The following is a 22,211-nucleotide window of genomic DNA, read 5'->3' as shown; positions in this document are numbered from 1 at the left end:
TTAACTTATTCCGCTTCTTAAACGCACTTCAAATCTCTTCAACCTGCACGATGCTGTCTGTCGAAAATCTCTCTGCTGCGTGTTATCTCAAATCTCCGCTAACATGAAACAGGAAGTGACCTAACTCTGTCCTTACAGTTAAACTTTGAAATTAACTCTTTTAATTTGTTACAATTTAAATATTATTAACAATATAGTCCTACAAATTGCACAAAGAGAATAGGAAAATTAAAACAATGCACATGAAAAATAAGTTGCGCACCATGTAAAACTCTTAATAAGGATGAGAACCAACAGCTCCTCCTTGTGGTAAAACAAAAGTAAAGTTCAACTTCAACAACTGTTATAGTACTATATGAATGGGACACCATACGCGTTTCCCAGACTGCCATCAGAACTACATCCAGTTTTCTTTGGGTGGGCACTGCATCCCCCCGCTGGTAACGCCCCTTCCGCCAAACGAAGAAAATTCAAAACAATAGACGCACACACACGCACAGTGTGGTGATCGGTGAAATAAAAACAATAAGGGTCACGTCACTCAGGCTGTGGGACCGCAAGGTACACAACACTGGTTTATTTTTTTCCTTACTCGGCCGCGCGTCAGGAGTGCGGCACCTCCATGTGACGTGGTACAGGTCCATTCTCGAGGTCGTTTGGCTGACTCGGACCAACTGGGACCACGCGGCTCGATTAAATATGCAGACTGGAAATAGGCAATGCACAGCTCGGCTTATGTGTGTAGACGAGTGGTGGTAGGAGTTGATTTTAATTTAAGCAAAGCCCTTGGAGTTTATTTTTGTACGAAAATCACTTTAGAAATAAAGTTTGAATGAGTTTGAAAACTGGGTGAAACTGATACTGTTTATGTCGGGAAAAGGACTAAAGAAGCCACAAAGAAATCACATAGAGGTAAATAAGAGGACAATCAGGGTTACTTTATTGTTTTGCATTTTTTTATATGACACTAATTGAAAACTGCAGTATAATTTCGGTATTTAAAAATGCATCTGTGATGGTAACCCAATATTGAGATATTGTGTCAACAAACACCCTGATAAAAGATTTATTAATTTGCCCCCACATTTAAAGAGGAGGTCAACCCCCCCAAATTTCTTGACAATAATGTTGTATATGCCTCCACTAGTATAAACACAGCATTCTGATTGATACTGTGTTTGTGGAATATGAGTTGATTAATCCACCCCATCTCAGGGGGTGGTCATTTTGTCACTTTCTGTCAACTGAAAATGACATTACAGTTGATCAGGGCTCAGGTAATGACCAATCGCAGCTCACCTGTTTTCTGAAGCTGAGCCAAGACTGGTTGTTACCTGAGGCCTGAGCAACTGTGATGTCAGTTTCAGTCGACAGAAAGTGGCAAAATGGCCGCCCTCTGACATGGACAAAAACAGGTGGATTTTACTGCTTAACTCATATTCCACAAACGCAATATTAATCAGAATCTATAGAACATATTAGCATTAAGAAAATGTTGGGGTTCCTTCTAAGAGTTATGGCTGAGACTAACTTTACACATCATCATTAGACTTTATGCAACTTTTTCTCTGTTTGGATTACAGATTTTTAAAAAATCATGAACATCAACACACAGTTTCTATGTATAATGGAGAAAAAGCCTGAAAATGTAAATGACTTCAGCAAAATATATGGAGTTGGAAACCGACCAATTCCGTCATGGTATGAAAAAATTACAAAATAATAATAAATGCAATACTCAACATTACCCACTACTGTTAGTCTAGTTTTATTTTTATCCAATGCTGTTCCTTATATTTCACTGCAGCACTGTCACTTAGAGTATTTTTCCTCTGTACTATGTACAGGCTAAAATGAGTGTTTCTTCATACTTTATATGTAGATGTATGTTAGTGTGTATATACATATGTCTATTTACATAGGTTTGATTCTGAATGTTTGCCGTTAATGTTATACATTAATGGCTACATTATGCCGCCGTCTCTGTGTGACCTATATCTTTGCTGCTGTAACACTGAAAATTTCCCCACTGTGGGATCAATAAAGGCCTTCTTATCTTATCTTATCTTAAATCGTGCAAAACCATGAACCATCCCACACTGCAAAAGAAAGGGAAACTTGAGCAGATATGAGTCTATACTGGGTGAGAAATTCATGGTGTGGCCACCAGCAACCCCTGACTTTAACCCTATTGAGAACCTGGGGAGCATTCTTAAAAGGAAGATCGATGAGGGTGGATGGCAATGTACTGTACGTACCTCCAAATAGTACTTATTGGTGGCAACTCTAATAATCTAAATTCTTTGTAATGCAAAAAAATATGACACTTGTTTCAGAGTTTGTTTTTTAAATGGTTGTGTAGAATTTGGAGCAATGGCCTCTGAATAATTTTACCTGCCACCCTCAAAAACATGTTTTTTATTGTTAATAAAATACACATGATTACAGATGGTAAAATAACAGATAGTTAGACAATATTTGATTATCCCAAAAATATATAGTGTAAATTGCATTAGAACAAAAAGAGCACATGCGTAACAATTTGGAAGCAGATGTTGATCTGATTCTGCTTTAACCTGTTATCTTTTCAGTAATTAAGGATCATGGCCTGTCCATATAATCTGTTCCGAGGGTGAAGGGCTTGTCATAGCCCATGAGATGGTTGTAATCCTGAGGGAGGGGGAACATGTCAGGGTTCACCAGCAGCCCTGTGTTGTTGGCGTAAAAGGTGGTGAACATCTTGCTGACAGCTGGTATACTGACCTGCTTCTGATGGAAAACGGTCCTTTGCTCAGTGAGGAAGACACTGTAGGTTATGGCAGTGTAAGTGTCCTGGTCTGGGTTGTGGTACAGACGGATCACGTAACCCTTGGTAATGAGGTGGAGGAGCGCAGGGGTGAGGAAGGTAAAAAAGCTGATGATGCCGCAGAAAGCCACTTGCAGGGCAAGGCTCTGGACTCCGAGTCCAGTTTTCAAGAGGATCTGTGGCATGAGACAGAGACTGGCTCCACTTGTGCTGTAAGAGAAGAATTTGACCCCTGAGGCCAGACAAAAAGACGAGACGAAGAAAATAAAAAAAAATAGGTCAGTGTTAAAATGTGAATTAATAGGCAGTCGTTAGCCAGCTGCTACAGTGCTAATGTATCTAATATCACATCTATGATCAACACCAAGAGGGAAAATACACGGATATGTTTTGAACTCAAAATTCTGTTTTGAACTCAAAATTCTGTTTGACTTTTGAGGTATATTTTTCCTGCAAATAGTGGTTGAGTGAAACTCTTTGGGCCCCCATCACACTGAGGGGCCAACATTTGCGAGTGTGCGAAGGCAGCGAATGTTGCGTTCGCGTCAGGGATCGTTTAAGGTCGCAAACGTTCTCCAGACATTCGCCTGTACTTTTCTCGTCGCAAGGGAATTTTGACAACGAACATCTGGAGAACCCTGACGTGAACGAACATTCGCTACCATCGCCAACAGTCACTAACGTCCATCCCTCAGAGCGATAGGGGCTTTTGGGGCGTGGAGGTTCCATATTAATTGCTGCCATTTTTGTTGTGACCTTAGAAAAGCAATATTAAAGCAATGTCCCTTGCTTGCAGGTCGACTCATGGGGAATAAAGCAACTCACCACGAACTGCAGTTCCCAAACTGCCAGTGTAAATAAGGTTGCCATCTTCAGATTGGGCTCTGGTAGAGAGAAAAGACAATGGAGTGCGAGACTGCACCTGTAAAAATAAAAAAATAAAAAAATAATACATCATTAAAACACTATACATTTACTATTTAATACTCATCATCCATCCTTTTTTTTTTTCTTTTATATATTATATGTCATGCTAATGGGTAGCCAGCTTTCACGCTGACGGGTTTTTGCGCACGTAGCGAGTGTTGTTTTTTTGGCATGTTTCCTAAAAAGTTGTGAACAATTTTTCATGTTGCAAAGAAATTTTGTTCAAAATTGAACAGAAAACTGTTTATGACCATTAACTCTTTTGAAGCCCAAGGCGTACTTATACATATTTTTAAACAACAGGGCCCGTCTACCCAGGACGTAAAAGTACGTCTTTTAGGTTTTTTGACATCATAGTGTGCAGTACGGGCTGACGCAATCTTTCACTGAAATTCAGACTTGTCTGCCATGTAAAACATTAAAAAAACAGACAGAGCGTGGCAGTGATCAGTCAGGATAAGGTTTCAGAGGCAGTCAGTAGTATAATTAAACATTATAGAACATATGGACAGTCATGTGTGTGGAGTGGACATGCAGACAGAAGTCCTAAAAAACAGAGGGACGGAGAAAGGAAGACTGGTGACCCTCGACGATTGTTTTTTGTGGGGTTAAAAAGCCACCTGTTTAAAGATAATGACAGCGATCGAGTGGGTTTGGTGGAGAGAATGACGTGCCGTTCCATTAGTTTTGGGCCGATAATTCGATATCAATATGTATCGCAATTGACACGTGATCGATACCAATAGAAAATGCCTTCGATAAAACGTTCGATAGAAAAAAAGAAAAAAGAAAAACAAACCCAATCGCAGCATGGTGCGTGATGTAGGCAGCGCGCTTCCGCCTCCAAACATGAAGAAGAAGCAGCTTTTAAACCAACAAGGAAGAAGCATTTCAACCAACAAGAAGAAGCTGTTAACTCAACGAAGCATGCTCGTGGGCCCGGACGCTATGCTCGCGTCCAGCGAGCAAGCGCCGTAACTTTGCTCAAATAAATGACCACTCGACTCAGTACAACTCTTACAAGTAAATTATCTTATGCATGATAACCCTATTAAAAACCCGTGGATGGAGCCATGGTGTACAAGTAGAGGAGTTCTTGTCTTTGACATGCTAGGAATAGTTAGCCTTATCCGACAGCGGCATCGCACTCAAGGTAAAATCAAGCAAGTAAAATATGAATGGACTATGGCAATAATGAGTCCGCTAAAAAGATAAAGCAGTCCTAAAACGGTTGGTCAACGATGATGTATGCACTGCAAGAGAGTATGCGTTCACTTACATTGGATGAACATTGAATGAAGGCTAATATATGTGTCAACAACTGTTTTGGGGTAGGCTTAATGCAAATAAGCATTTGCAATGCACTGATGGACAAACTGCACATTACACTACATAACGATGTACACAAAACAGTTAAATGTTATTTAAAGAAAAGGTTTCAAACAAAATCAATAATTATCAAAATTGACTGATATGAAATACTTAGATTGTGACAGTTTTTCAAACATTTCTCAGCCCTTCTAAGCACATTATCTTTAAAATGGAGTTTATTTAATCTTTATATCGACCACTTTATTTCACTCTTTCATAGTTACATTGACCTCTTATTAAAGGTTAAGTATTATATTAAAATAAAATAACCTAAATGTATTTTTCTTCGGGTCATTTATTTTCAATAGTTGAAAAAAAGAAAAAAAAATTCAATATATATCGATATCGACCAATACGAAACACTTATATCGTGATATACTTTTCAGTCATATCGCCCAGCCCTACGTTCCATAACACGTTATAAGCAGCCAACCCTTCTTAGCTGCATACCCCGATCATGCTCCATGAGTTAGTTATATGTGCATCAATATGTACTGCTACACTATAAAGTTGCCAGTAATGCTAATATATGTACAGATCAAGTATCTCGCAGATGTGGACAAATAAAAAATGCTTTTATGTAGTGCCCGCTCAATTGGTAGGTGGACTTGAGTGTTATCTGAGTCAAGGAGAGGGAAGGGAAGAGATCTGTGTGTGTGTTTGTGTGCGTGATAGAGACTTCACACTGCAAAAATAATGTGCAACAGTTTTTATTTTTAAAATTTGCTGGCCGTGCATGTTGAAGTGTTTTGAAGTCATCAAACAACGAAATACTTTGATTTTGTACCACAAAAATGGCAAAAGGGTACAGAGCGCACACACATGCACGCACACACACACACATCTGCACACAGTCACACACTCAACTCAATATATATCGATATCGACCAATATGAAACACTTATATCGTGATATACTTTTCAGTCATATCGCCCAGCCCTACTATTAATTTCCATTAGAACATTCAACTTTTCACATTTCTACCTTCCCAATTTCCACACACTCACTCCTGTATGTAGTTAATTTCAATAGTTTTATCCATCCATCCATTTATTCTGAACCACTTCTCCTCCTGATGTGCAAATATATTATTTGGCAATCGGGCCTTTTTCGAATCTTGTTTATGTTGTTTTGCAGAAGGAGGACATTATTTACATGTTTCAGCTGTCACAAAAGCAAAAAATAGCAGCGTCAATGTTGAAATGATGCTTGAAATGCATGCTTTTACAAAAAGCTAATTTTCTCCGTCTTTTTCCCCAATAAATTTGAATTTTCAGGAAATTTTGTTATTCTCTAGCGCGGATTACTAAAGAACAGAAACTTTTTTTCTGGTGAAAGAAGAGAGTCTAATTTTTCTTTTAGTTTACAGAATGGAGTTTATAGCACGGCAGAACACAATATTTTGTGGGCCTTGCAAGATCAGTCAAAATCCAGTAAAATGCTGGGACTGAGGGGGGTTGCTCCAGTGACAACAGCTAGGATTGAATGAGTTAATACTGTTGACAAATATCTGGCGAACGTCTTTGCTACCGTGAACGAAACCTAGAGAGAAATCAACATTAGGACAGCGTGAGATACGGACTTTAAATTCAAACTGAATCATTGATATATCCAACTCGGTACCTGTAGTTTCATATTAAGCGATGACCTTCTGACAGCATGGAGATGATTTCCCCCCGGTCGGTCGAAACTAGACACGGTCCAAAGGGCTCTATGACGCGTGGCAGAAATGCATGTTGTACTGATCGAGTTAGTAATAAAACAAACTCGCGTCCTTAACACGCTATTGCGAAAAAGCATGTTTTCTTTGCAAATAGCCCTGAATATTAACTGAGTATCAGCAACTCCGAACTCCAAGAACAACTTCCGCATAGCTTCTTCTTCTACGCTAGATTTCTTCTTCTCCTTTCCAACATAGACGCTGATTCGTTGACGTCGCATTGAGCGTTCATTTCATAGAGATATATTGACTAGAGACAGCCTTGGCTGGTTAAAGACGTACAGATCAAGCCGCCATCTTCAACCCGCAGTCCACGGCCGTCTCTTTAATTCACTTGTTTGGCTCCAATAAATCAATCATAACGCGTGGAATTCTTTTCCGATTTTGACACGGGTTAGTTTGTTAGAAACACCAGACATGTAGTTATGATACCAGACATGCAGGTAATTTTCTGTAACGTAGTGTGTGCCCCGCATGTACAATACAACCCGTGAGCAAGTAACTCAACGTCTGAAAGTCGCCCCTTTTTTTTCTCCTCTACAACGGACCTCTGGTACTCCGTACTTAAGCTTGACAGTGCATTATATTATCGGGGGGGGGGGGGGGCGTTTTGCACTAATCATTGATTTATGTTCAAGTAAGACCAGGGAGAGCGGTGAAAGGCTAGTCACTATCTGGTTGGCAAAATGACTTGCTGACAGACTGTTTGGTTTACAGACTTGACTGTCTACCTTCCCTCATGTTGATGATTTCGTTTCAGATGGTATATGCACTTTCTTCTGTCTGTAGTTTGATTAAGAACAGAAATCTATTGTGTAAGCAAAATGCTGTTAATCCCAATGGACCCTTTAATATTCTTCAACATTACTCCATGTTGATAAAGACATTGCGTTTTTTTCAGTTGCTAAAAAATTTAACATTCCAACATTGGATTTGAAAGTCTATGATGATTCCAAAACTGAAGTTGTTGAAGTATTTGAATTCCTTCTCAAGAAACAAGATTTGGGTGTGCTAGAGATTTGTTCAACAAATCAAACGGGTTAGTGTTTGTTCAACCATAATTTTTTAAAAACAATATAAATGTGTGATTTTGTTTCTGACAAAACCAATGTCATGACTTATTTAAAGATGGTTTGAGCTGTCCAGCTTACAGCACTTTTGCAAGATGCAGTGGAGACAAGGCTGACTCTGATGACACTGTGATGCTACAGCGTAGTCCTGCTTCAGCAAAGGCAATTGAGAACTCTCATCTCTCACTCAATTTGATTTTCATTCAAATCACTTGCTCAAGACTATACAAACAATTGAGTAATTTCATTTTATGGTTGTAAAAATCATGTTTTATGTCTGCAGATGATTGAGAGCATCCTAAAAAAAACAAAACAGGAGGAGAGAAAGTCATAAATGAGTATGCCCGTACTTAAAGCCTCTCTGATCGCAGCAGATGTGACATGGTCAACATATTAGTTGCGCATATGACAAAATAACATGGATAAGCACATGGTAATTCAGATGTTAATCTTTCAGAACTAAAATATAATTCTTTGTTAAAGGACCCTCAAGGAGTGTAAAAGAAGAATATGCCAAAGGAATTGTTACACTGCTTCCCGGTTTGGAAGATCCAAAGAGCAAACTTGGTTATGTACTGTATGTACACTACTTACTTCAACTTCAGTTTTATTATGTCAAATCTAAATTACACTGCAAAACATATGCTTTGTTTCAGGAGCATTCCTACAGCCCTGAAGGCGGAGGTACTGGTTTCCTGGCATGGAGACTCAAATTTGTCCTAAGACACCAGATGGACAAAAAAGGAACAGTGTGACACCTTCATTTCAAGGTTTGTACCTGGGATCAATGTAGTTATTCTCTATATTGATAACTACGGGGGGCGGCACGGTGGTCGACTGGTTAGCACGTCCGCCTCACAGTTCAGAAGTCGTGGGTTCGATCCCGACTCCAGCCTCCCTGTGTGGAGTTTGCATGTTCTCCCCGTGCCTGCGTGGGTTTTCCCCGGGTACTCTGGTTTCCTCCCACATTCCAAAAACATGCATGGTAGGTTATTTGGACAGTCGAAATTGCCCCTAGGTGTGATTGTGAGTGCGGATGTTTGTTTGTCTCTGTGTGCCCTGCGATTGGCTGGCAACCAATTCAGGGTGTCCCCCGCCTACTGCCCGAAGAATGCTAGGATAGGCTCCAGCACGCCCACAACCCTTGTGAGGATAAGCGGTATGGATAATGGGTGGATGGATAACTACGGGCTAAAATATGTGCCAACAGAAACTGAATAGTTTGTATTTCATCTTTAATCACTAAACTTGAACAATTTCATTGAAAAACTGAACTTTATTAATAAAAAATATGCACTTATTCTTAAAACATGAAAAATATTAAACTGAGCACACATTCAATATAAATGAACTGTGCATAACAAAAACAATATATTGTAAATTAAAATAATAATAAATACAATGAAAATAAGTATAATAAAACAAAGGCGGCACGGTGGTCGACTGGTTAGCTCGTCCGCCTCACAGTTCAGAGGTTGTGGGTTCGATCCCGGCCCCGGCCTCCCTGTGTGGAGTTTGCATGTTCTCCCCGTGCCAGCGTGGGTTTTCTCCGGGTACTCCGGTCTCCTCCCACATTCCAAAAACATGCATGGTAAGTTGATTGGACTCTCTAAATTGCCCCTAGGTGTGATTGTGAGTGTGGTTGTTTGTCTCTGTGTGCCCTGCGATTGGCTGGCAACCAATTCAGGGTGTCCCCCGCCTACTGCCCGAAGACAGCTGGGATAGGCTCCAGCACGCCCTTGTGAGGAGAAGCAGTCTAGGTAATGGATGGATGGATAACAAAACAATCTAATCAGAAAATAGAACCTTCATACAATATTACCATATACCATCAAGGCTCCCTTAGTTTTGCTTCTCCTCAATGTCCTTCCAAAATCACTTTCCTTACAATAACCCCCAAACAGTGGTCAACATTTTGTAAACACCTACACCTATGAATAAATTTCTTTGGCATTATTATCCAAGTATTGAGCAATGTTATATTTTTTTCATGTTTTGCTGTACCGTCCCATATCTAATTAACTTAAATTCCAGTGTGGGTAATGGGTAAAGCATGGTTCTTCTCAGAAATCCAGCGCTGAAAGTCCTGTATAGAATTAAGAGAACTGAGATGAGCCCCTACTGACTATTGATATGTGCTGTGTGCTGTTTCCACCCCAATGTGTCAGTAATGTGTAAGGCATGGAATTCAATGGGCCATGACATCGAGGTTAGAAAAAAAACAACAACTTTAAATTAACTTGACAGATTTGTGGTGGTCCGCACAAGCTACCAAATAAGTCTAATATTAGTGCTGATTATACCGTAAACCCCGGTGTAATGGGGAGATTGTAAAAAGATGTCAAAATTTGAATACTGCCCAACCCGACAGCCCACAAATAACATTCAAGTTTTTAAATTCAAATCTCTCTATAGGTGGTCCGATGGCCAGTAGAGATCCCCATTAAAAAAATGGCTCTGTGCTGACAGGAAGTCGTGAAGCCATTGCACTCATGAAGCACACAACAGATGAAGCGATAATCAAGGAGAAAATGAACAGAGATGGGCATTTTACTAAAATTGAGCGTCCGTTATTCGGATCCGTCTGCAGTGTGGGTACCCTTCCATCATCCGTAATTCGCCTTTATTCCCGGGGGGGAACAAAATAAAACAAAACAAAATGCACCTTATAGAACTCTGATTTTAAACGAGCTACCATCAGCGTTTCTAAACTATTTAAAAAAAAAAATCAAGCCCCCACAACACCTCGCCCCCACGCGCCTTTTGTGTGCACCCTGCACCATAATTACTTTATAAATGACCTGATGTTTCATTCAAACAGTATAAAACTAGCGTCATTAACCAGGGCCAAGCAAACGAAAGGGTAATCATTTAGCTTTACCTCGATATGTTTTCTAAAGTAAGGCCATGGCTGCGTGTCAGCCAGCTGCTGACTCGCTGGCGCTGGCTCATTCTGGGTCAAGTCCATATTGTTGACGGTTTCAACGTCGACACACTTGACGTCGTCGATCATTTTACTTCTTCTCACCTTCCAATTAAATTAGCTTCTGTAGCGGGTAGCACAGCGTCTTCTTGGGTGATGTAATGGTTGAGATAGAGCTAGGAGCCGGAAAATCCGGCACCGGGTGTAACCCTTTATGTGATTGGCGGAGCCTCGAACATTGGTCTAATTTAAGGTTAGGGTCATGCATCATGTAAAAAAAAAAAAAGCAATGACCCTGTTTTGAAAATGTATTGAGTAAAAAGCACAGATACTGATGATAAAATGTAACGGATGAAGGTGAAAAGTATTCTAAAAAAGAAATACTCTGTGAATTACAAAATACTGAAAAAAATACTTAAGTACAGTAACAAAGTATTTGTACTTCGTAAGTTCCCATCTCTGGTTAGCGTTCAAGTAGACAAGGCCATTATTTTATTTAGTTATATAGTATTTGCTTTAATTGTGTTAAGGCGAAGGCTTATTCCTATAGTTTATTATTATTATTATTCCACTTTTTAACACATTTTTTGGTGTGCGACTCCTTCCACTTCAAAACATTCAGAAAATTCATGCCTTCCGGGGTAGTATTTTTTTTTTTCGTTCCCCAAATTTAACGTTTCCCCAATATTTTCCACTTTTCACCCCCCAAAAAAACATTCATTTCCAATGGCACTTTCAACATTTCCCATTTCCACCATTCCAATTTAAAACTCACAATATTCAACTCATTCAACTCACATTGATAAAGCTTTTCAACACGCACAATTCCTACTTCCCAAAAATTCAACTTATTCACCCTTAAAAAACCCACAAAAATTCAACTATTCGCCATTCATTTCCATTGGCACATTGAACTTTCCACATTTACACCATTCCAATTTCCACAAATTCAAGTCATTCAACTCATTCAGCTCACATTCAACTTTTCAACACCCCAAAATTCGTACTTCCCACACTTTCAACTCATTCACACTTAAAAAAAACACAAAAATTCAACTATTCACCATTCATTTCCATTGGCAGATTTAACTTCTAGCATTTACGCCAATCCAATTTCCACAAATTCAAGTTATTCAACACATTCAGCTAACATTCAGCTTTTCAACACCCCCAAAATTCCTACTTTCCACACATTCACTCATTCACACTTAAAAAGCCCACAAAAATTCAACTATTCACCATTCATTTCAATTGGAACATTTAACTTTTCACATTTACACCTTCCCAATTTCCACACATTTAAGTCATTCAACTCATTCAATTCACATTCAGCCTTTCAACACCCCAGAAATTCCTTCTTCCCACACATTCAATTCATTCACCCTAAAAAAAGCCACACAATTTCACTATTCATTTCCAGTGGACCGGTGTTATTGCCCCTTGGTCCCCCCAGTGCAGCGGACATCTTGGGCAGGGACATTAGATAGACTGGGGATACTCACCCCGAGGTCTCCCCAGTGCAGCGGCCATCTTGGAAAGGGACATTAGCTAGACTGGGGATACTCACCCCAAGGTCTCCCCAGTGCGGCGGCCATCTTGGACAGGCGGCCATCTTGGGCAGGGACATTAGCTAGACTGGGGATACTCACCCCGAGCTCTTCCCAGTGCGGCGGCCATCTTGGACAGGGACATTAGCGAGACAGTGGAAACTCACCCCGAGGTCTCCCCAGTGCGGCGGCCATCTTGGACAGGCAGCCATCTTGGGCAGGGACATTAGCTAGACTGGGGACACTCACCCCGTGGTTGCCTTTGTGCGCCGGCCATCTTGGACAGGCACATTAGATAGACTGGGGATACTCACCCCGAGCTCTCCCCAGTGCGGCGGCCATCTTTGACAGGGACATTAGCGAGACAGTGGAAACTCACCCCGAGGTCTCCCCAGTGCGGCGGCCATCTTGGACAGGCGGCCATCTTGGGCAGGGACATTAGCTAGACTGGGGACACTCACCCCGTGGTTGTCTTTGTGCGCCGGCCATCTTGGGCAGGGACATTAGCTAGACTGGGGATACTCACCCCGAGCTCTTCCCAGTGCGGCGGCCATCTTGGACAGGGACATTAGCGAGACAGTGGAAACTCACCCCGAGGTCTCCCCAGTGCGGCGGCCATCTTGGACAGGCGGCCAACTTGGGCAGGGACATTAGCTAGACTGGGGACACTCACCCCGTGGTTGCCTTTGTGCGCCGGCCATCTTGGACAGGGACATTAGATAGACTGGGGATACTCACCCCGAGGTCTCCCCAGTGCGGTGGCCATCTTGGACAGGCGGCCATCTTGGGCAGGGACATTAGCTAGAATGGGGATACTAACCCCGAGGTCTCCCCAGTGCGGCGGCCATCTTGGTCAGGGACATACATGAGCAAGACTGGGGATACTCACCCCGAGGTCTCCCCAGTGCGGCGGCCATCTTGGACAGGCGGCCATCTTGGGCAGGAACATTAGCTAGACTGAGGATACTCACCCCGAGGTCTCCCCAGTGCGGCGGCCATCTTGGACAGGCGGCCATCTTGGGCAGGGACATTAGCTAAAATGGGGATACTAACCCCGAGGTCTCCCCAGTGCGGCGGCCATCTTGGTCAGGGACATACATGAGCAAGACTGGGGATACTCACCCCGAGGTCTCCCCAGTGCGGCGGCCATCTTGGACAGGCGGCCATCTTGGGCAGGAACATTAGCTAGACTGAGGATACTAACCCCGAGGTCGCCCCAGTGCGGCGGCTATCTTGGTCAGGGACATTAGCAAGACTGGGGATACTCACCCCGAGGTCTCCCCAGTGCGGCGGCCATCTTGGGAAGGGATATTATCTAGACTGGGGATACTCACCCCAAGGTCTCCCCAGTGCGGAGGCCTTCTTGGTCAGGGACATTAGGTCGACTGGGGATACTCACCCCGAGGTCACCCCAGTGCGGCGGCCATCTTGGACAGGGACATTAGCCAGACTGGGGATACTCACCCCAATGTTTCCCCAGTGCGGCGGCCATCTTGGACAGTGACCCCTAGTGACCCAAATGACCCTAAAATGAACCGGAAGTAACCCAAATGACACGGAAATGGACTGGAAGTGACCCAAATTACCCAGAAATGGACCAGAAGTGACCCAAATTCCACTTTATTCAACTTCATTCAACTTTAATCAAATTCATTCCACTTTATTCAACTTCATGCAACTTTATTTAACCTCATTCCACTTTATTCAACTTCATTCAGTATCATTCAACTTTATTCAGTATCATTCAACTTTATTCAACTTCATTCCAATGTATTCCGCAGTTTCTTTTCAGCTTCCTTCGCCTTCACAAGCAATACCTCCAGAAATTGCATTCTCTAGTATTACTATGATATTGCTCCTTTTTTGCCACTCCAAAACTTTGGCGTGCCACTACTTCCACACACTTCATCCGATTCACCCCGTTCGAACTTTAAACTATTCCAAAAATTCATGCCATGGCTGCTCCTTTTTATTTTCACCCCTAACATTTACGGTTCCCCCAAAATTCAACCTTTTTCACCCCCAAAAAAGCCATTAATTTCCAATGGCACATTCAAACTGTCACTACTTCCACGTACTTCATTTGAGTCACCCCATTCGAATGTAAAATTATTCAAAAAATTCTCGCCATCAAAACTTTTTTTTGCCCCTAACATTCACGGTTCCCCCAAAATTCAACTTTTTTCACACCCAAAAACCCCATTCAATTCCAATGGCACATTCAACACTTCCCCATTTGCTGCGTTGATGGATTCCCGCTCAGTCCACAATATTTCATAGAGGTCATTCAACTTAGCTCTTTCAACTCACTGCACCAGTATCATTCAACTTTATTCAGTATCATTCAACTTTATTCAGTATCATTCAACTTCTTTCAACTTTATTCAACTTCATTCCACTTTATTCAACTTCATTCAATATCGTTCAACTTTATTCAGTATCATTCAACTTTATTCACCATCATTCGACTTTATTCCACTTTATTCAACTTCTTTCAACTTCATTCCACTTTATTCAACTTCATTCAGCAAAATCAGGCCATCCCAGGGGGCGGCCATTTTGTCATTTCTGTCGACTGAAAATGACATCACAGATGCTCAGGGCTCAGATAACGACCAATCATGGCTCAGTTTCAGAAACACAGGTGAGCTGTGATTGGTCGTTACCTGAGTCCTGAGCAACTGTGATGTCATTTTCAGTTGACAGCAATGACAAAATGGCCGCCCCCTGAGCTGAAACGGGTGGATTAACTCGTATTCCACAAACGCAATATTTATCAGAATGCCTTGTTTCAACTAGTGGGCCTGCATATGTTTGGGTTGACTTCCCCGTTAAAGACTTTTTAAAAGAATATTCACCAAACCAAACTGCGGCTTGTGTGAGTGAGTTGAGTTACCTGGCACAGCGCTCATGACTAAACATAAAGTCAAAAAAAGTCATAAAAGTTGGCAAATCTCTTACCTACAAATAAGAACGATGAAGGGTCACTTGTATTTTAAGGCACCACTGTATATTTCTATCCTCAAATTGATCAGTGTATATATAAAATTGGATTTTTCAAATGTGTTTGTTGACAACAACTTGGGTGTATTTTTATAGTCATCAAGTAAAGCATTCCTTATGATGAAAAAGAAATCAAGATAATACTGTATACTTGAATATTATCTTTATAGTAGCAGTAGTGTGCCATCATTTTGGTTGCTTGTTGTCACACTTTAGTACACTGGTAGAATTCCACTTTTTACATGCATACTCTGCAGCATCACGACACCACTGCATCATAATATAATAATAATAATAAATCTTAAATGTTTTGACTGCATATCGGACATTTATGTTCCAGAGCAGCAAACCAAAGCTTTAATATACAGCAGTGCAACATCTATTTACATAAGTAGCATGATTCTCTCCATTAATATTTAAATATACACTATGTACATTTTGACACAACATGTACCGGTAATGTAGTTATTTTTCTCAACAACAAAACAATTAACAGTTACATTTCAATTTGTATCTAAAATCAATATCATATGTTGGTTGAAGGATCCCTAAACCAGCACGTGACTGGTCAAGAGGTGGGACTTTGATGGCAGGGTCCAGAAGTTCCATTTCAAAGTAAGACAGAACTAAAGTCAAGAACTGCTTGATTTCATATATGGCAAAAAATCTGCCAGGGCATTTGGTGACCCCAGACCCAAAGGGCATGCAGAAGTAGCGTAATCTCCTGCCATTGCGAAAGAAAGTGCTTTTCTCCTGACCACTTTCATCCAGAAATCGGTCAAATTTATATTCCTGCAGGTTGAAGAGGACAGAAGTAGAAAATTAACAACCTTGCGGTACTTTACGCTGATCACGTTCCTATATCACGTTTGAAAGCTTCTTACATAGGGGTCTTCGTAGATTTCAGGATCGTAGTGCAGCATGGGGGGGTACAGGGCTATGACATCATCTTTCCGTATATGATATGCCTCCTGGTTGTCAAGGTGAAGTAAAAAGTCCTCTTTGGCAACACGCACATTCATGGAGGCACTGGATAGACGCATGGCTTCCTTTATGATACTGTCTGTGATTGAAAGATATGTTAATAAACAGGTCAACATAAAACGGACTTGCAACAGTTTCCTTGAATGAAAGTCTGAAGTATTCAAATGCTGTATGCTAATTTATTTTTGTACTGCAATAAACTCACCCAAAACAGGCATATTGTCCAATTGGTCCCTTTTCAAGTTCAATGTGGGGTCACTTGGGTTGACGGTCTGACCCGAAGCCTCCAGTACTCTTTGCACCTCCTCACGAGCTGCTTTCATTGCATCGGGACTTCTACAAACAGATATGGGAGCAATCTGGTTACTATTACTTTTGCAGTATTGTCACTTCTTTTGACCAAGAAAATTCGCTATTTAAATTGACACATTGTTCATATCATTAAAGCCTACTGTATTTTTCTTGTCAGTTCTTATCTTGTGACTGTTGCCACTATTTCATTGTATTGTAGGTTGCCAAGCATTAATTGGTGTTTTATGACACCAATGATTATGATTATCCTACAATGTTGTAGCCACTCCCTAAGGAAATTAATTTAAAACTGTCTAGGTCAGGTAAAAAAACAACTGTTTTATAAGGGGGGCCATTGCTTCCAGCAAAAGTGGAAATTATCATATTTTCTCACTGAAATACAAAACAGCTGTGTCTGCCGAGTTTGCTGAGAGACTGTGGCTGTTTTCAAGAAATTAAATATCAAGAGTCAGTACCAGACGAAATATGCAAACTACGACAAAGTGACTGGTAACGAACGATGTGAAAAATTAAAGAAACTTGAAGAAAAATGGTGGCCCGCACACATTTTCACTTCACCAAATCTGGCCTTCTTTGCAAAAAGTTTGGACACCCCTGGTCTAGGTAAACCACTATCATCGCTGTCCTGTGAAAAACACGTATGTCCAATTATGTAATTTTTTTCACGCTGATGGCATGTCTGTAACGTGGAAACCCCATTCACATAAAAACATTTAAAATGAAAAAAATGGAAATAAGTGTTTTTCACAGGACAGCAACGATATTCTTATTGTAGCCAATTCTATTTGCTTTAACTTTTGGACAGAGAGATGTCCACTTTTCACAATTCCATCCATCCATCCATTTGCTAGTATCCCCATCGTGCTACTTTCAATGGGGTTGCGGGTAAGCTGGAGGCTATCCGAGCTGACTTTCGGCAACAGGCAGGGTATAACCTTGACCGGTCTTAAGTTAATCGTAGCGCAAATATAGACAGACAGCCATTCACACTGAAAACCAACATAAGCACAGCCAGAACATGCAGACTACATCGGAAGGCTGGAGCTGACATTCAAACTCCAAACTCAGAACTGGGGGCAAATGACGTGCTGCCCTATTCAAAATCAGTTATCTGAAGCTGATAAAAGTTCGATAATATGATGTAACTATAGCACAGAAGCTAGGCGCGGAAGAGGCAAAAGTTTAATGCAGTAGTTGGTTTTCTTGCTTACATTTCTAACAGTTTTTCAACCAATTGCTCTATATTTGGTTATTATATAACACTTTAGATTGGCAAATATTTTGTAAAAATAACATCCACGTTTGTGGACTGACCAAAAATATACACTTGTGGAAAAATATGTAATTTACCAAAATGTGACATAGGAGTTTCCAGTCCGACGCCAGCAATGAAATCAGTAGCAGCGATATGATTGTGACTTTTGCACACCACCAGAAATACTGGCTGAATTAAATAGATCAAATAAAATACACAATGGTGGGTCAGACAAAATAACAAACGAAATGATCATACCTTATCATGTAAAAAAGACTCCAAAAGGTTGCAGGCAAGGTATTAGCCTGTGAAGCCCAGAGCAGCGCAACGTGAGTTCTGGCCTTGCTTACATCATTGAAGGTGGACAAGGAATCATTAAGGATCATCCTCATAGAGATCAGATCCGAAACATTCTCCCTCTTTGACAAGTTTTCCGCATGCATTGTTTTTGCTAGATTCTACACATTTAAAATACAAAGGCAGAGAAATACCAAATGAATGTAAAATTTGAAATCAAATGGCAAAGTGACATGTTCCAAAAATAGTTGACCATTTCATCCCTGAAATTTATTGTCAAGCTCTCCACTGACCTCTCTGGCACTGTAGGCACTCTTAAAGACATGGATAGGCAGGCCAGCCACCAAAGCTGGGAAGATTTTGTCAAACTCCTTGAAATTCTCCAACGCATTCAACACCAAAGCTTTCTGAGCTGCCTGCCGGGCCTGGCACTTATCCTCACCAAGATCTTTACCAAACAATGTAAGATAGCCTGACTCAAACATCACCTGGAGAACAAAATTGAAAGAGGACCGAGTCAGTTTAGTAAAGTCGGTGTAGTCTGTAGTTCAAACGGCCCGCCGTTCGCTTACCTTGTAGCAAAAAGCAAAAATGCCATCTACTTCCCAGCGATCCTTGCTGGGACTGAGCGTGTTGGACTTCAACATGACATCTTGGAGATGTTCCATCATGCTGTCAATCAGGGAGGGCAATGCCTCACCTTGCAAAGTCTTTAGAAAAGTCTGGTGGAGATTTTCTGTGGTGTGGCCATGCCGAGGGTCGAAGCTGTCATGGCCAAATGCCTAGTGAGTTAGTAAAGGAAAGGTCTGCAATAAATACTGCACAATACAGAAAAATTTCAACAGACCTAAACGACTCTGTAAAACAACACAATACACAACCTAAAGTTATTGGATTCTCTAACTGTACCTTTACTGATGTAGCAAAGTGGAATTTCCTCCAGTCCAGATGTCTACCTTGTCTAATGACTGAGTGGTAAGAGAAGGGATCGCACAGGAAATGAATGTACTGGCCCGCAATCTTGCAGGTGAAAATGTGGCCATACTTCTTTTGACGGCTATGGAGGAACTGGAGAGGGTTGGCCCCAAATTGCAGAGCGCAACCAAGATAGGGTATCAAGCCACTTTCAATTGCGGGCTCCCCAGGCTGCCTGTGGACATGGAAGGGAACCATACATTATCAGTTGAAAGTTCCTTTTGTTAATTTAATGAGACTTGCATGTGGTTTACCACCAAACTACACCTTTTTTTCTCGTTGCTTCATTCAGTTACATCTAACTAATCAATGAGTTCTATTGTTACTGTATGTGCTATACACCACCTATTACCGTTATTACAAACCAAATGAGATGGCAGAGGTGGCAAAGCCCTGGTTAAGAGAAAAGTACTGAATGCTGTCAAGAAAATATGTTGACGTGAGGCTTCTGAACTGAGAGAATAAAATCTTTGTTTGTCAGGGAGGAGCTAACTTTAGCCTGGGTTGTTGGCAGACATTACAGAGAGTACACCATATGTGTACTGTAGATCATTGTGCAACTGAGTGACTATTAGCTAACACTATGAGATCTTGTTTTTGCTTGTCAAATAACATTTTCAGTGTTTAAGGCTTGCAAAGGCAACACTTGCACTTCCACTGGAATTTATTCAAAATCAGATAACACTGGTCAAGAGCTGATTTGAAAGGGATGGATTTTAGGTGCCCCTAAACATATCTTTGATGCTGATTTGAAAAATATCTTTACTTTTTTTTCTAGCGCATCAGATTTTTGAAATATTTTCATTCTTTGTTTTTAAGTTTGACCTACTAAAGCTTGCAGAATACAGATTTTACGATGCGTTGTTGGCGGGGTACAACCTGAACTGGTTGCCAGCCAATCGCAGGGCACACAGAGACAAACAAACAATCACACTCACAATCACACCTAGGGGAAATTTAGAGTGTCCAATTTACCTACCGTGCATGTTTTTGGAATGTGGGAGGAAACCGGAGTACCCGGAGAAAAGCCACGCAGGGACAGGGAAAAGACGCAAACTCCACACAGGAAGGCCGGGGCTGGAATCTAACCCACGACCTCTGAACTGTGAAGTGGACGTGCTAACCAGTCGACTGCCGTGCCGCCCTAATCTACAATCCATTTATGTTTTTTTTTTCATATCATTTTTATGATCACGTTAAATAAATTTCAAATGCTATTGTTTTGGGATCATAGTTTTTGGAATATTTATTGTTTAACCTATTAGTTTATTGAATTCTAAAAAAAAATACAAATTGGGTGAGATCACTGTTTTTTGCTATTCATGGTACAACTCAGTCCCTAGCCGCAGAATAGCAGTAGTTTATTGTACTTGATGGTGCAGGGACATTGCTTTGATAACAGCCACAAATCAGGCACGCATGAAAAAAATACATAGATGAGTACTTGAATTTATGCTCATGACATCCTTATTTTTTTAAACATTGTTTGGGTACCAGACAAATATTTTTTCTCTCAAAAATTGTGCACACAGATTTAACATAGTCTTACCTGCGTCGTGTCCCCACAGCCAGCCAAAGGACGCAGCAGAACCCCACCATCACTGCCCATATTAGAGCGATGCTTATTATCATACTGGCAACACTGGTAATGAGGTAAGGTGCAAAAGGCTTTCTTTCCCACAGCTGTTTGACAGTGAACAAAATTATGTAATCAACTAGTGTATGCGTGTAAATGTGCGTGTGCGTCAGTGAGCAGCATGAACTCAACTGAGAGTGATAACACATTGCCTTCTGGGAGGTTTTTATAACGCATTGTGTCTTGGGGTGGGTCCATAGGCGGACCAAAAAATTGCATTATGTCATCACTGAATATGAGCTGGGTGATGATTTGTCACATTGCTTTGTCATTACCACTGCACCAGATAAAGTGTTTTTTCTTTTTAAATGGGATTACCCTGTGTGTAACTTTATTACATCTTGGGATAGATTTGAGTTAATTTGTCCACATCCACCATTATGTCAAAATGACTTCTCTTGGAAGCACAGTTCCATGCATGATGTGGCCGAGTGTGCTTGTGTGTATGATGGCCTTGACCAGAGTCCATGGACAGTGTTACCTGAAAGACATAAGGGTTGGTAAATAGATTCAAGGTCTCTGCTCTGCGCTTGTTTTGTTTTCAGTGCAACTGTATATGTGATGAGGCAGATGAGGGAACAGCATGTGATAAGTACTATATTCTGTATATCCAGGTAACGTGTGTGTGTGCGTGTGTGGTATTCCCTTCTTTAAATGTAAAAAAAAAAAAAAATCAATTCGACTAATCAATCAAGCGCGTGTGCGGATTCCCTTCTTTAAATGTAAAAAAAAAAATCAATTCAACTAATCAATCAACTAATTAATCGCAAAATTTTCCATAGTTAATCACGATGAATCATATTTTTCAAATACAATTTTTTACAAAGCTTGGAACCGATATTTCCTTCAGTAAAATCTTGGAAATAATATGGAAAAAAATGCAAAGTATATTTTGAATCAAAGACTGTTCCAATAGCTTTCTTGATCCTTGATCTTCTGATCCTTAAATACGATTCTTTTCCAGCTTTTGAGCCAACGTGCGACTGAAGGTTTACTGCTGTTTTACAACTATTGTATATAGTACTTTGTGTTTTAATTTATTGCTTTCACTTGTTATATTATTGCGGTTTTGTTGTTGGAATGTAAAGTGCTTTGTTACAGCTGTAGCTGTTACAAAATGCGCTATAAAGTTGTATTGTATTGTATTGTATAAAACTCAACAGTTGAACAATACAAATACAAAGACGTACAACTAATATGGTATTTGAATTTGGGTTTTCAAAGTGTGCAAATTATTTGGGATTTCTACAAATAGCCGTCGAGCACCTTTTTAAAAGTAAAACTACGTAAAAGTAAGTCTTTGCGACAGTGACTCTCCTCTAAGTTTGGCTGCACAGTGAGCAGAGGTCAGCTGCTATAGGAAGTAAATAAAACTGAGTTAACTG

General features: G+C 40.8%; 2 protein-coding genes and 1 long non-coding RNA gene across 3 annotated transcripts; 1 reads left to right on the top strand and 2 right to left on the bottom strand.

Moving 5' to 3' along the window:
- Positions 1 to 2,403: 2,403 nt before the first annotated feature.
- On the bottom strand, positions 2,404 to 7,024 carry tmem70 (transmembrane protein 70). The gene is made up of 3 exons (XM_086044028.1): positions 6,728 to 7,024; positions 3,632 to 3,728; positions 2,404 to 3,038 (listed from the first exon to the last, which is right to left on the bottom strand). Exons 1-3 carry the CDS (start codon positions 6,974 to 6,976, stop codon positions 2,602 to 2,604), a joined length of 783 nt encoding a protein of 260 aa, XP_085900154.1. The 5' UTR covers positions 6,977 to 7,024; the 3' UTR covers positions 2,404 to 2,601.
- Positions 7,025 to 7,587: 563 nt separating this feature from the next.
- Positions 7,588 to 21,575, top strand: LOC147140384 (uncharacterized). Its single transcript, XR_015088502.1, has 6 exons — positions 7,588 to 7,863; positions 7,953 to 8,056; positions 8,178 to 8,232; positions 8,378 to 8,471; positions 8,551 to 8,664; positions 20,759 to 21,575. It is a non-coding gene; the product is annotated as an uncharacterized LOC147140384 (long non-coding RNA).
- cyp7a1 (cytochrome P450, family 7, subfamily A, polypeptide 1) lies at positions 15,516 to 21,247 on the bottom strand. The gene is made up of 8 exons (XM_086044027.1): positions 20,740 to 21,247; positions 19,125 to 19,365; positions 18,788 to 18,997; positions 18,509 to 18,703; positions 18,177 to 18,376; positions 16,557 to 16,687; positions 16,252 to 16,430; positions 15,516 to 16,159 (listed from the first exon to the last, which is right to left on the bottom strand). Exons 1-8 carry the CDS (start codon positions 20,973 to 20,975, stop codon positions 15,857 to 15,859), a joined length of 1,695 nt encoding a protein of 564 aa, XP_085900153.1. The 5' UTR covers positions 20,976 to 21,247; the 3' UTR covers positions 15,516 to 15,856.
- Positions 21,576 to 22,211: the final 636 nt, after the last annotated feature.

This window comes from Filicampus tigris, chromosome 10, assembly GCF_054856515.1.
Source record: "Filicampus tigris isolate MCC_2025a chromosome 10, RoL_Ftig_1.0, whole genome shotgun sequence".
Classification (NCBI taxonomy): Eukaryota; Metazoa; Chordata; class Actinopteri; order Syngnathiformes; family Syngnathidae; genus Filicampus; species Filicampus tigris.
The sequence above is the reverse complement of the archived record's forward strand: the minus strand, read 5'-3'. Positions and strand labels throughout refer to the sequence as shown.